Source organism: Amphibalanus amphitrite, unplaced genomic scaffold (genome assembly GCF_019059575.1).
Source record: "Amphibalanus amphitrite isolate SeventyFive unplaced genomic scaffold, NRLGWU_Aamphi_draft 001724F_arrow, whole genome shotgun sequence".
NCBI classification, from domain to species: Eukaryota; Metazoa; Arthropoda; class Thecostraca; order Balanomorpha; family Balanidae; genus Amphibalanus; species Amphibalanus amphitrite.
Window position 1 is genome coordinate 16,652 of NW_024883217.1, and position 12,945 is coordinate 29,596.

At 47.2% G+C, this 12,945-nt stretch overlaps 1 protein-coding gene across 1 annotated transcript in view; it reads left to right on the forward strand.

Moving 5' to 3' along the window:
* Positions 1-12,945, forward strand: part of LOC122374841 (potassium voltage-gated channel protein eag-like) — a 48,525-nt gene that overhangs the window by 13,110 nt on the left and 22,470 nt on the right. The window contains exons 2-5 of the mRNA XM_043353847.1: positions 3,049-3,181; positions 4,033-4,161; positions 4,519-4,643; positions 11,787-12,182. Coding sequence (XP_043209782.1) covers positions 3,052-3,181; positions 4,033-4,161; positions 4,519-4,643; positions 11,787-12,182 — 780 coding nt within the window. The 5' untranslated portion in view covers positions 3,049-3,051. The remainder of the gene's footprint in view (positions 1-3,048; positions 3,182-4,032; positions 4,162-4,518; positions 4,644-11,786; positions 12,183-12,945) is intronic.

Below are 12,945 nucleotides of genomic sequence, written 5' to 3' on the forward strand. Positions count from 1 at the left end.
CCTTAAATCGACGAGACCCTCTGTGCAAAGATAAATAACATAGCCAGACAATCGAAACTCAACGTAAAAGTGGCATGGACTAGTAAAAACACCCTAAGACATACTCTGATCAAATCTGACCTGACGCGTCCTGAGTGCCCGTCTGGCAGGCGTAGATGCAATGCATGCAGTTCAGGAATCGAGGGCAAGTGTACCACACCAGGGGTGGTTTACTGCGTCACTTGCAACCTATGCACTTCAACTTCAACTGATGAGCGTGTACAGTACATAGGGGAGTGTAAGCGTCCAGTAAGATTACGTTTCAATGAGCATGTGCTCAATGCAAAGAACGCGACTAGGGACACCCCCTTGGGTGAACATTTTAGAGCATGTCATGCTGGTGAGACCTTACCTGACCACCCTTTGTCAGTGGAAATCTTACACAAAGCCAAAGATCACCCGAATCGAAAGATAATGGAATCCCTGTACATTCGCGAGCGAAAACCAATCCTAAATAGAAATGTCTCTTCCTGGTTCATATTTTAGACTGTGTCAAGTACCTACATGTCATCGCTTAGGTGCCTATTCATAGACGTGCATATCGAGTATGTGGCACATCTACCTACTGATACTTGTTGTAAACGTATCTAGAAATGATTGTGGGATCACTGTTGTCATTTATTCTGGGGTGTGTGTGTGTGTGTGGGGGGGATATTATAGGGAACATTCTTAAACTTTGTCTTGGCTATAGGACTTAACCTAATAACATATACTTCATTCGTTAGTTGTAGCAGCATTTTAGGTGAGCTCTACATGCAATGTGTTCACGTGAAATGTTTGAAAATGTGAATTTTTCTGCCGATATTGTGAGCTTCCCATTGTGTCTGACAAAAGTTCTGTCTGGCTTATTTTGATAATGACCTGTGGTCGAAATCATCAATAATTATTTCATTATTTCATCTTTCGGTATTTCATTGTAAGGAGGCCATTTAAAAGTGTTTTTTCTCGTAAAGCACATTGGTTTATTATTTCTCCGACGTACTCCGACCACAATACAAATTGCCATAATGGGACCTCCAAATCGCAGCTCGCATGGTAGTAACGATTTCGTCCAATACCTACACAAGGAACGGTCATATGGAGACTGTTATCGATTTTGTTGTTTTCCGTCATATATATTCCTAATTGTGAAGAGCGACAAACTCCCACGGTCGATAAGATCGCACTACTGCGTCGTCGCTGGATGGCGTGGGGTTCATCTGATGTCGGATTCGGCCAGTGCGCTGCCCATAAAGCTGTCAGTTGGTGAAGATATGGTGTTTGACAGACGTTTCCCATTGGTCACTCTACAGCGGCGAAGTTAATTCGGCGATGACGGATAAACGGGAAGGGCCCGAGCGGACGTGGTGCTTCGACTTTTGAAGATCCGTGATATGACAGATATGAAATGTGTGTCCTATGCGGTGATGTGGTATTTGTGCCGATTATGATTAAAAAGCGACGCAACCTTACTTCAATCCTTATTTTCATCAGGTTTTTAAACTTTTGAAAATCTAATAGCTCGTTAGTCGAATCACCAGAGGCAAGTTACATCACCGAGGAAGTAAGTCCTATGGTTGCGTCAGCGTTGTGCGTGGGCGGCCGTCGTCCCGGCGTCACTAAAGCGCTCATTAGGCTCGCCCTCTGGGAGACAGTGACCGCTGGACTGTCCCACCTTGCTGTGTGGCGGATTTTCCTTTCGGCCGCCGTCCTTAGGAGAAACCGTCACGGTGTCAGTCTCCTCTTACTGCCACTGTCGAGCTCTCCCGTCACGCCGTGTGTGACACTCCCCTGAGAGTGGCTGCCACCCGGTCCCGTCACGGTGTGTGACGTGACGCTCCCTAAGGGCCGCCCCAGCCACCTCCGCGTGACAGCCTTCCCTGATGGCCGAGGGGCGGTCTATCTCGCTCAGCGGACCGCTAACCCCCGTCAGAGTGATTGCTTGGCTTGGTGAGAAATGGATGGCATGCGATTAGGTTCAGTGGAAGGTAGATATCTCAAGAATGATGATTGGTATGCTCGGAAGTGTTTCGCTATTCTAAGCATAACTGCGTCGACGGACTTTTCAGCACATATGTCATCTTAGATGTCTTGCCGTATTTTTCCGTAACAGTGCTATTGACTGCGAAGATTCATTTATGTATATGCATGTTTCTTTTTATAAACAACACACTATGATAGCTAAACAATAAACACCCATTCTCAGTTTTAGTCGCATAATTTGTCTATAGCGAACGTGATGTCGCTATCATAAATGGCGGACATCCTATTTGTAAACCACTGTTTACCGCGACCCTCTGTCGGTCTACGGACGCCCCATTTGGTGCTCTATTTTAAGCTGACTCACTTTCCGGACCATTGGTCGTCTAGCGACCACCGTCCACAGTCCCTTTGGCACCCGACGGCCCGAAGACCAACTACATTGGCTGCCCGTAAACCAGTAATATGGCTGACCCTGACTGACGCCGGACACTGGGCCAAGGGGGATACAAAGTTATATTTAATTCAGAGTGGGAGAGAGAGAGAGAGAGAGAGAGAGAGAGAGAGAGAGAGAGAGAGAGAGAGAGAGAGAGAGAGAGAGAGAGGAGAGAGGGAAAGGTTGGAAAAGGGCGAGATAGAAAGAGAGTGGATGGAAGGAGGAGATGATAGGGGAGAGAAAAATAATGAGAAAGAAGAAACGAAAAAGAAAGAGAGAGAGAGAGAGAGAGAGAGAGATAGAGGGGAAGAGGAGCAATGGGTGGGAAAGACAGAGTTTAAGAGGGAGGGAGGAGCGGGACACACACCGATACGCTCCTGATTCTGGCTATTTTGGTCACGTCGAGACCACTTTTTGTCATCTGTATTACGTATGCGACTTAGAGCGGGAATCATTCTGCTCCGTATTTATGTCGAGCCACACATATCAATTATGTTCTGCGAACTAGCCTTTCGTCAACTGATGCGTCCTTTCAAAAGCTTGTGTGTCGTGTCCTCCGGCGCGCTCTGTAGTGCTGATTGTTGACACCAACTGCCTCTTTCTGTCGTCGGCAGGTGATGCAGAAATCGTGCAGATGCAGCTTCATGTACGGCGACCTGACCGACAAGGACACGATCGCACGGTTCGAGGAGAGCCTCGAGGACCAGAACCAGGACCAGTTCGAGATCTTGCTCTACAAGAAAAACCGTGAGTATTTACACTGCATGAGTACACCTATCCATGCAGATGCGGCAGTATGTCAGACACGCTTATTGCATGAGTCTTTGCGAATGAAAACGAAACGATAATACAAGCGTGGCACGATGTAGATTTTCGGTCTTCGCTGTGAAATGTGATGAATGGTATATCCATTCCACCTGACAAGGTCTTTCGATTCGCGCACTCTGGTCAGTCGTTCATTGATTAGTTTGCTACCAATGTCTTGATTTCCTTTTTGATGGCATCCAACGCATAAATGTATGAGTGTCGGCCAGTAAGGTAAGTTGAAATCATACTTCCAAAGTATGACTCTCCTCTTCTCTATCAATGCTAAGAAAGCCTAACCTTGTGCCCTGCTTAGCTTTTTATTGTCAGATATTGTCATAGCAACGGATTAAGCGTTGTCCACGGAATAGTGTACTATCAGTAAGTGCTCTATTATGAACGACTTATTTCAGATAGATCCAGATCAAGGCGCTCTTTTTTAACATTGGTTGTGTTGATGGAGCCTTGCGTTTTACGCAAATTGATGCTTCTTGCTAGCATCAACCAAAAGTAAATTGAGAGGTGTTTCTAAAATGTCCTGAGGTCTTAAATGGTTTCTTTACAATTGTTTTCTTGCTACTCAGCTCTAAGCGCAAGATTGAAGTTTGTCTTTTCTTTCTGTGCCTTAAAATGTTGGCTGTGTCACCCTTTTTCACTAACCCATTTCGCCTGCGGCGTCACGGTATCGCCGCCTCAAAAGTACGCTCTCCTGTAGCTCACGAGTTGCGTTCTCCTGTAGCTCACGAGCCACGAGGTGCGCTCTCCTGTAGCCCACAAGCTGCGCTCTCCGGCAGGTACTCCACTATGGCTGCTGCTGCATTTAGCGCCCATCAAGAACGAAAAGGAGGTGGTGGTTCTGTTCCTTCTGACGCTGAGAGACATAACCGCTCTCAAACAGCCCATCGAGGCAGATGACAACAGAGGTGGGTCCGGGTGTTGAGAAAAATGATATACACGCGAATGCCGTCACGCAGCCTGGGCATCAGTCAATTATCAGTCAGTCAGTACATATGTAAGGTCAGTACATATGTATGTAAGGAAGGCATCAGTGGCATCATACTGCTGCCTCGCCCATTACGAAATTTATGAACGGAAGGAAGTTATTGAAAACGATACGACATCCGTGTATGTTCCTCATAATCAGGAGGCTCAGCTGAAGGTACCGAGTAGTTCGTAACGATCTTTATATAACCATAACCAGTAGCCTGTCTGTGAAACCCTTAGCTGTTTGCTCAGTGCACTGTGCTATATATTTATGTCGTTTGTTTGTCGGTTTCCAGCGAGTCTGTCCAAGTTCGCCAAGCTGGCCCGCTCGGTGACTCGGTCCCGGACCGTGCTGGCCTCCCAGTTCGCCTCCAACGTGTCCGGCGTCAAGGAGAATGGCAAACAGTCCAACATCGCTCATGTAAGTCGAGTTATTTCTTTGTGTCCTATCTCCATCATAGGTGAACCACGCTCTACGGGATCTGGCTGAATTTTCGAAATGGAGATTGAAAGATAGGTAGATCCAGAATGGATTGCGTATGTTTGTTTGAATTGCCAGAGGGACTGATTGTAGGTAAGAACGATGTTGTTAGCTGTCTTCGGAGTAGCTATATGTTCCCTAGTAGTGGTAACGCAATGTTTGTTGTCACATGACCTAACTGGTCTTTCACCCCTCCTTGTCTCGCGGATGTTAGTTGTGAGGCCCCTCCCCTGTGTGTGCTTAACCTTATCTTCCCTGTTACTTCAATGTGCATTCATTTCTTTGCAACCTTTTCACTCAACAGTATGACTCATATGCGCCTAAAATTAATCATACAAATTGTTTTCCCTTCAAAGCAATATTTTTTTCGTGTGTGCTTCCGTTTTGCTTGGCCTTCCAACATCAGTTTGCAATAACGTGCTTTTTACACATTCGCTGGTTTCGTGCATCATCAACCAGAGTGCCAGAGTGCGCCTTTTTAGCACACATGCACTGATAAAAATAATGGGATTCAAATTTTTTTAAACATTTTTTAGTAAAATTTAGTTTATACTTTAAATAACTTCCAATGACCCAAGACTGATTTGTATTTCGCTGACTTTCATTGTAGTTTTATGCTCTGTATCTTCGGGGAGCAAATAATTCTGTGCTCAAAAAGCCAAAAGGCATACGTTGTGGAGAATGTGTACGAAATAGATATCTGTTCCAAGACCTCATATAGATATATGTTCCAAACCAATAGCTACGCAATGTGATAGATGCATCTGTGGACCCTTTGGACGTATTACATAGACATAGAGTGTACTCAAGCGAATTGAGTGTTGTGTGTCTTTACTCAATGTTTTCCTGATTGCTGCCGCCAGTATCAAGTAGGTATTACCACTGACTATTCAGATATATCTTTAATAGCCGTAGTGGGTTAGATTTGCTTTGTCAAGTGTCTGCATGGTAAATTTATAATTGGAATGCCTAGAACAGCATGGTGGATATATAAATTGTTATTTAAGTGGCGACATACTGCGACATTTGTTAGTACGTTCGTTATAGGCAGCACCCATTTATTGACAGGGCTACAACATTTTTCTTATTGCAGTTTTGCGTCTCTTTTTTTAATCCTTGCCACTTCTGTATCGTGTTTTATTGTCAACCCTGTCATTAGCTCCGTTCATTAATCCTTGTAGTTCAAAGTTCCAGTTTATTGTCAGTGCAAAAGTGATCGTGTCGGTGATAAACAGAGCAAACTGTTAGTGTTAAAACAAGTTTCTCTAGTGTGTACACTGTACAGCTATTTCAGTTTCATTCCTATTACTCGTAAGTTCCTAAAACGATGCTAGCACTTGTTTACCACAATGGTGTTAGCCAGTGGTGTTTGCAAAGAAAATTGAGGCGCATGTGTGCTTTTTTACATTAGTCTGTTAGGGGAATAAATACTGACATGGAAATGAGGCCCCAAAGTCACTTTTTGCCCTCGTTGCACTGCACTCACGGATTTTCCCATCTTAGCCATAGCATTCTTTTTTGCATCCTGTGCATTCAGCTAATCAATGCACGTTTAGCTTTATAAACCGCTATAATTAATTTTTAGACATATGTCTTCTTATTACAGCTGTTCTATCTCTATGTCGTTTATTGCATGCTCACGTATTGTAATATATCTCTTTCATTTTGCATCGGCGCCAGTCTAACTGTATGTGAGACAATGAGTACCTACGATCTTCCTCCAGCTAAGTGGATAAGGCGCTCGTATCTACACATGTTCTCTGAGGCCAAGGGGTGGCGGCTGCAGAATGTCTTCGGTCTGTCGTTTGGCCCCATAAGAAGCTATACACGTATTAATTCGTGCCGTTATCGACATATGTGTGTTACCTCGAACATTCGGTATAGCCGTAAACCCGGTGTGGGCACGGTCGGATGATGGGTTCAAGATGTCTGAATAAGACCTCATTATCGTATACCCGGATCATAGCCACTTTAAGACCGAAGATGATAAAATGATGCACTTGCTGCTTTTTATTACCTGGCAGTCTAATTGCAACAATTTTGTAGATATGTGTTTGATGCGAATTACGTTAATTTCGTGACATGTACAATGTTCATCTCCACTGTGTTATTAATCTTTGAATATTCAATAATTAATTACATACGCGTGTGAAATTATTCCAGAGTGTGTCGGCTGATCAACATTCAAAGGGTTGTATTGCTGTTTTCGTACAGCATGCCCATTGCCCACCTAATGTTCAGTATATTCAGTACCCAGCTCAACATTCGATTCAGTTGCTTCCAACTTTGTCCATAGTCATCCTTACATATGGAAAGTTCCAATGCTTTCCTTTGTTTCCATTTAAGTCAGATTCAATAGACTTCTTCGCACATTGCGGGTATCTTCGTTTCCAGAAGAAGCCCTGAAAATTTCACGGACAAATTTCTCGTGTCGTGGTCTACACGGCGTCTGATTGATCCGGATTGGCGGAGGCCGATTTCTCTGTGAAATGTTAATGTCGGCTCGACTGGCTCCAGTGACTCGGCTCGGGCGCGTGGGCCGCCGACAGTGGGGCGGTGTCGGCCGACGGTCAAACGGCGACCGACACTCGCCCGGAGAGAGCCGAGCCGGCGCGAGTTAGGGCCGCGTAAATCTGCCCCGGGCCTGATTTGGCCTCCCAAGTGCCACCGCAGCCGCGTGACGCAGTACACTGAAATATGAAGCTGCCAGGGAGGTCAGGGCCAATGGTTGCGTGCGGCGGTACTGTTTTAACGGAAATGTTGCTGTTTAAAGATAGCGAGAGCAGTGTGATGTTTTAATTTGTCCTAGGATGTCACAGTAAACAGAATGGATCCGATTCTACTTGTTAGCTTTTATGAGTCTAAAATTCAAGTTTAATTACTTTCAATGGACTTCTCCAGGAATAGTAAGATGCAACCTCAATGATGCCCAGTATTTCTGCGTATGTTTTCTATTATATCGTTATCGCTCGTTTACCCTCAATCCTCCCAAATGTAGCGCCCATACATAATGAAAGGATGCTCGATGACTGCACATTCCCGGCAGTCAGTTGAGCGAAACGGCACCAAAAATGCGGACGAAGCCTCTGATCAGTGTGCTCGATATTCTAAGCAGGCTTTGAGAGCCACATGAAGTGGGCGCCGGGGACCAAACACGAGGTCACGGCTACTCTCGGGTCAACAAGACCAAAGTAGGCTCCTGGAGAGTCGTTTTGAGGTGATGTTCCCCGTGAGGTCGCTATCAGCTAAGGTGTGGTCGATCTGGAAGGTCGCTGAAATGATGCTCACCTGTACCGGGCATATTTTCGGAATATTTTCGGTGTTTGCGAAAGGATAGTGACGATAATAGCTGAGACAAAATAGGCACTGATACTGGTTTTGATCGCATTACAACAATATCTTTAAGTACAGTTGAAGTCTTCTACCTTCGTCGATCTCATGGGCTTACATCAAAAGGCCCAAGTCGGGCCCAGTGGAGTCCACCACGGCCATATTCCACATACCAGCCGTCTCATCACTGCGTGTGACCGCTGACACGTGCCTCGAGTCCTTTACTCCATCCGTCGTTTTCTGCGTTCGACTCGCAGTGGCAGGTATTGCTCCAACAGCGACGAGCGATAGGGACCGGGACAAGCGCAGAGACATGGACAGAATTAGTCGACAGTGACAGGGACAGCCTTCAGGGGCAGCCAACGTGGGACAGGGACAGCTGACCTGTAGGCGTAGATGGCCCTCGGCAAGGTTCAGGATTGGCGCGATGTATTTTCCTCGCCTGAGGCAAGAGGCCTAGTAGCCGGTTTGGACCAGTGGAAACCGGTGTGAAGCCCTCAGAGGTCCACAGTGAGGCATCACCTGAGAAGAGACCTAGTCGATCGGCCTCGTCGGTCGCTGCAGAGGACAGACGGCCATGAGCAGCGTCCAGCACACAGCGACCAACGCCGGTCCACGCCGGCCGACCTACCCCGCGTCCCACGGGCAGGCGTATTTGGACGTGGGGTCTATACCCAGGAGAGAGGCGGATCTTTGGACGGATAACCCAGGGGAAGGGACGGACCACTGGATGAGATGAACCCTAGGGAGGGACTGCCCACTGGATGAGATGGACGCTAGAGGAGGGATCACCCATTGAATGAGATAAATGGCTGAACCCAAAGGGAGGGTCCACCCACTGGATGGAATGAACAATAGGGGTTAAAGAAAGAGCCACTCTGTTTGATATAGACCTTAGGGGAGACCCCCCCCCCAATAAAACAAGAAGGCCTCAAGGGAGTTAAGTACCGTCTACAGGCTAACCGAGATAAGGCAGCCGACATTTTTGCCAGTGCTGCCAGGATGCTAATACACCAGACAAGTTTAGATGTTGGCTCATACGAGTTTGTGCGCTTGTCGGCAGTTCATTATTGGCGATGTCCCCTCATCTTTCGTCAGAAGTTGGGAGCCTGTTTGTGGGGCAAGTGGGGAACGCGAGTCAAACTTTGCCAATATGGAGGTGCGTGTCGATAGTAGCTTGCAGCCCAATATGCTCCCTCACGTGCTGTGAGGTGCGTTCAAAGTGTTACAGGGACGAATTCAGGAATGTGGAACACAGATATAGGCAGTGGACCGGTTTGGATTATAGTAAAATCATTTACTTGCAGATGAAGCATCACAAGTTTGACAGCATGGTTTTCAAATCTAGGAGAGATTTTTGTCATTGTCATTGTCATTGTCATTTATTATAAGGCTTATCCACCATTGAGTGGCTATTACGGCCTAGTCAGTTACATTAATAAAGACAGCATACATTACACGACATAATGAAAAGTAAAGCTTACAAGTCAGTATAAAACCGCAGCGTCAGCCGGGACAAAAATGACGCTCCAGTGGCACCCGGGACGCCGTGCTTGTCACTTCCCGCGGCAGCGCGTTCCATGACACAGCGGCTCTATGAGGGAAGAGCCGCCGTGTCACCGCCATACGGAAACGAGGCGGCTGTAGCACAGCCGCTCCCGCGGCGGTGGCGCGCGTGACACGGAGATTTGTGAACTTATTCTTCAAATTAAAGATCGGAATAGGCGAAGCAGCTTCTGCATGCCACCTACAAAATAATAATCGATGTGTTCCTATTCGCAAGCAGGTAATACCGCGCCTCCATAGTTTAGCCACTACTCACGGGAATTCAGAGCGAGATTTTCCCTTCGCCACTCTGTCACATTCTCAGAAAATCGCACGTCAAACTGGCATCTTGCACGAAGGGATTCACTTATTTTGCGCATGCATGCATACCAGCGCACCTGTGGACTCCTGTATAACTTTTCCGGCTCTCCGGGCCACATTTCTCCGCTCCGTCGTCGACTTTGTCTCCTACTCCGGCTCCGTCGTCGGCTCCGTCTCCGTCTCCGGCTCCGTCTCCGTCTCCGTCTCCGTCTCTGTCGTCGGCTCCGGCTCCGTCTGCTGTGCCGGCGCCGATCCCGTGGGCCATATTAGCCTGTGCAGAGAGCGGTCGGTGCCGGGTCGACCCGTCCATCGACCGGGTGGCACAGTGAGACACGGCCGGCGGGCACCGAGACAGTATTACCTGGGATACGGGTGGCGGGTACCTATACCGCGAGACACGACCGCCGGGCACTGAGACCGTATTACCGGTGGACACTGTGACTCTTCTACCTGCAGGACACAGTGGACAGAGACTGTGATATATTGAATACAGTGGACGCAGAGACACGACCCCCGGGCGCTGAGAGAGTATTACCTGGGACACGGTGGGCACTGAGACCATGCTACATGGGACAAAGTGGACATCCGAGGCTGCATCTTGTGGGAGTTTGTGAGAGCTGTCACCACTAACACTAAAAACACCGTTGCCGCCGGATCAGTGTAGCGCGTTATACCTAATCATCACCCCTGTTGATAACTAGTGCTGAGTAATGTAACAGAAAAGGGATTTGCACTATTGTAATGCTTCTTCATTTAAAGTTCCAATGTTGTTGTTGTTTTAAATGAATGCTCTGCACCACTCTGCACGATAATCTTATACCTACCTACCTTAATTATATTTTTATAGTCTGTAGAACGAGTTTGGTTCTAAGTAGCTGTCGAATTTCATTTATCTTATTCACACGAGAAATTGTTCTTATCTTACTAGCACGCATCTCTACCGCACGACCAAATAAAACTTTAAGCTGCCCGCCTCTCATTTGGACTTAATACATTTCAGACGATCTCAGCACTCATTGTTCAATTGTCCAAGTGGTTATTCTAACATACAGATAATGTTTACCGTTTGGTAATGTTTTGAACAAGAGCGTTCATATCTTTTAAAAGGAACTATCCCACCTTCTAAAATGTTGTTAAAACCAGTTAAATTGTGCCCGACTTTATAGATTGGATGACCAGGAACACGGTTCTGGCATTTATTTTTCATTAAACATCTTAGGCTTCCCATATTCCAAACACAAACTTTCAAATATGTGACGTCACAGCCCAAAATTACCTCCTTCCCCAGGCCACATTTCTGTCATAAAGCTCATTCTTTTTACTCTGTAGGCACCACAACAAAGTTCAGACCAAGTTTTAAGCGATTTTTCAACGAACAAACCCATTTAAATCAGAATGACTAAACGAGGTGACGTCACACTAACGGTCGCTCCATGTTGAAGATAGGGCCTTGCGCAAGGCCCATTTTCAAATGAAGGGAACGAATTTCTTCAACACCAAGAGGCCGCGGGGGTTGCAACCTAGATAGATAGTGGTTTCTGAACCTCGCCGCAAACAATTGGCTATCTCAACTCAAACCCCATGTTAAAGGTGGGATAGTCCCTTTAAGGTAAATAAACCTTCGTTTTATCACGAGCTCTCAGCATGTAACCCCTTCCGTTGCATTGTCTATTGTTCATAACCTCTGGCACCATGGCGGAAAATGCGTGTCACCAAAAGACTAGCGTCCCATATCGGTAGGTCACACCATGTGCCCCGAACACCGCCCAGTCCTTGTCGTGTCGCTGTTGCGCAGATGAACGTATGTAAATACTGAATACCCTGTCGCCCTTTAACACCGTTCATATGACGCCGTGCCGCCCCTCTGACGCCGCTGTCTGCCCGCAGATGATGTCTCTCAGTTCGGACGTGCTGCCCCAGTACCGTCAGGAGGCGCCCAAGACGCCGCCCCACATTCTCCTCCACTACTGTGCCTTCAAAGCCATCTGGGACTGGGTGATTCTCTGCCTCACATTCTACACCGCCATCATGGTGCCGTACAACGTCGCCTTCAAGAACAAGACGTCGGAGGACGTCAGCCTGCTCGTGGTGGATTCCATAGTGGACGTTATTTTCTTTATAGACATTGTGCTGAACTTTCACACGACATTTGTGGGGCCTGGCGGGGAGGTGGTGAGCGACCCGAAGATCATCCGAATGAACTACCTCAAGTCGTGGTTCATTATCGACTTGCTCTCCTGCCTGCCGTACGACGTCTTCAACGCCTTTGATCATGACGAAGATGTAAGTAGCTGCGCAGTCAGCGTCACGGATCGCAGTGAAAATGTGAGTATCGCGGCGGCGGGCCGGAGCCGCAGTGCCTGCCGCCTGCCCCCTGCACCGCGCGCCCAGACAGTCGCCAGTAGGCTGCAGCGACACCTCCAGTCGCACGCAGTAGGGGCACAGCTGCCGTCCGGCGCCCGACCGCCAGGCACATATGCATGGGGTGGTGCGGCACTGCGCACGTGCAGTGGGCTAAGTTTGGCCGTGGGACATACACCCGACCTTGGCGTGGAACCTTGCGGTGCTGGAGGCCTTGGCAGATAGGTCGGACACACGCTCTAGACAGCGCCACCAGCACTTCTCCAGCTGATCAGCTTCGTCAGCGCGGTAGATGCCCGGGAATGAAATGATTTTATTACACCACGCTCCTTTCACGGGTTTTTATTAATTTGTTTGTCATGATATATTTTATTGGCTTCAGTAAATCTTAAGGTATATACTCACTCCATTTCTTTTTCTCACGGCACTAGAATAGGTGGTGCACAACTTTAACGAATGCTGTACATTTATCAAAACCTCTATACGTGCGATAAATGTGTTAGGGGGTCACATAGTGACAGGTTTTTGTACTTTAGGACCCTAAGCACGTAGCTGAATACCCTTGAGTAGGGAAATACCTTCTTATGCTTTCATTTCTGGTCCAATGTCGTATATTCCTTTATTTTCCACCTGTAGGATATCTAGTTAATTGGTCGACCCGTAGTAGACATACCAAAAGTCGGTT